Source organism: Nicotiana attenuata, unplaced genomic scaffold, assembly GCF_001879085.1.
Source record: "Nicotiana attenuata strain UT unplaced genomic scaffold, NIATTr2, whole genome shotgun sequence".
In the NCBI taxonomy this organism is placed as follows: Eukaryota; Viridiplantae; Streptophyta; class Magnoliopsida; order Solanales; family Solanaceae; genus Nicotiana; species Nicotiana attenuata.
In genome coordinates this window covers 7,469-9,196 of record NW_017682624.1, presented here as the reverse complement: position 1 = coordinate 9,196, position 1,728 = coordinate 7,469, and the positions used below count along the sequence as shown (strand labels likewise).

The 1,728-nt window shown below is 38.0% G+C and overlaps 1 protein-coding gene across 1 annotated transcript; it reads left to right on the top strand.

Annotated features, from left to right (window-relative positions):
- The first annotated feature begins 1,254 nt into the window (after window positions 1–1,254).
- On the top strand, window positions 1,255–1,626 carry LOC109222016. Its single transcript, XM_019386429.1, has one exon. The coding sequence runs from the start codon at window positions 1,255–1,257 to the stop codon at window positions 1,624–1,626; it is 372 nt and encodes a 123-aa protein (XP_019241974.1).
- The last annotated feature ends 102 nt before the right edge of the window (window positions 1,627–1,728 follow it).

Sequence of the window (1,728 nt, the reverse complement as noted above, 5' to 3'; positions counted from 1 at the left end):
TGAATCAAATCCCTTAACCAAAGGGAAACAGCTTGTGATTGATTTCAAAACTATTCTCTTACCTTTTTCTTACTCATCTTCTGCACTATAAAAGGGCCTGCCCTTTTGCACTAAAGGGGAGTTTGACAGAGGCTTTTCACAGACTTTTCCTACACACACGAACACAGAACACCATTTGAGTTCACAATTCAATTTCACTTAAAACTCTCTCTTTTGATACTTGTGCTGCTGTGGACTGTGTTTACTTTACTTTCTTCTGCACTTCTTTTGCTTCTCTACCGGTATGTCTCAGTTAGTTTACATGCCTCAACAACAATGTGTTTAATTCTGCCTATTTCCTTTAGTTGATATTTGTTTCCCTCTCCTTTATATTTCTGTATTTAAGTTATGTGTGTAATCAATTGTTTGTCATGAATTTGATACTCTGTGAATCCCCTTTACCCTTTTACCCCTTTGTATGTGAGTTTATTGTTCAGGGCATAGCAGCACCCCAATATTGCTGTCTATGATCCTGAATTGGGTTCATTGAACTCCTTAATTCAATCAATTCCCACTTCCCATTCTCCCCATTATGTGCTTGAGCTTTGACTTAGGTCTGATAGTGTCCTAATCACTATCCAGACCTTTGTCTGACCATCAAAAGGTCTGCTCCTAACTTGTTCATCTGGCAAGTGGTCAGGGGTGTGCCAGCCTATCTTATGGCTAGGTATGACCACCACTTGTCATGGCCCCTAATTCCCTTTCACTTTGCACTTACTCCTAGCTATATGTTCTGCCCCTCTCTTGCAAGCCATGCTTTGGGACCCCTAAGCTCCCTCTGAACTTGGATGCCTGAGGGCTGGCTATTCCACACTGCATCATTCTGTTCATAATGGCATCCTGGGTGTAAGCAATGCCTGGAATCCCTGAGGTTCCTTGAAACTTTGAAACACCCTGGATAATGAGAAGGCTTTGGAGATCTGGACCCCTTGAGTTGTTTAAATACATATTATTGGACATTAAGATTGAATTGGGTTGCTTGGATCTAGCTGTTAGTTTTTGATGTATTTCTATTATTTCAGTTGATTCATTGGGTTGTAATATACTTTTTCTTTTTGAAGCAACAATACACTAATATAGTTTGTCTTAATTTTTTATTCCTTGTTAGGTGTTCAACCTTGATTCAATGTTGTTCAGAATAAATAGTGAAGGAATCGAATTCATTGTGGACTTAAAGAAGAGAACTTATGACTGCCTGGAATTCCAACTTGATGAATGCCCTGTCCACATGCAATTACTGCTATTAATAAGAGATATTTGCAGAAATCTGATTACTGCTCAAATTGGTATTCAAAGGAAACATGGTTGAAAACATATGAAGGACATGTGAATACCGTGGGAGATCAAAAATCATGGGATATACCACAAAATGTACAATCTGAGATCACAAAATCTCCCGATGTAGAGATTTTACAAGGAAGAAGACAAATGAAGAGGCATATACCTGTGACTGAATCAGTACCATTCAAGTCTACCAAATGCAGTCGATGTAAACAAGTTGGGCATAACAGAACAACTTGCTTGTCTTCTCCAGCACTCATCCATATTCAAAGAAACACACTGAAAAACTACTCCAACCTTCAATAATCCTTGGTCTGAATTTAGACTTTCATTATTGTATGACATATTTGAAATGTGATTTTTTTCATAGGATTAAAAAAAAACGCTCTTGGAACTATTTTAATATAC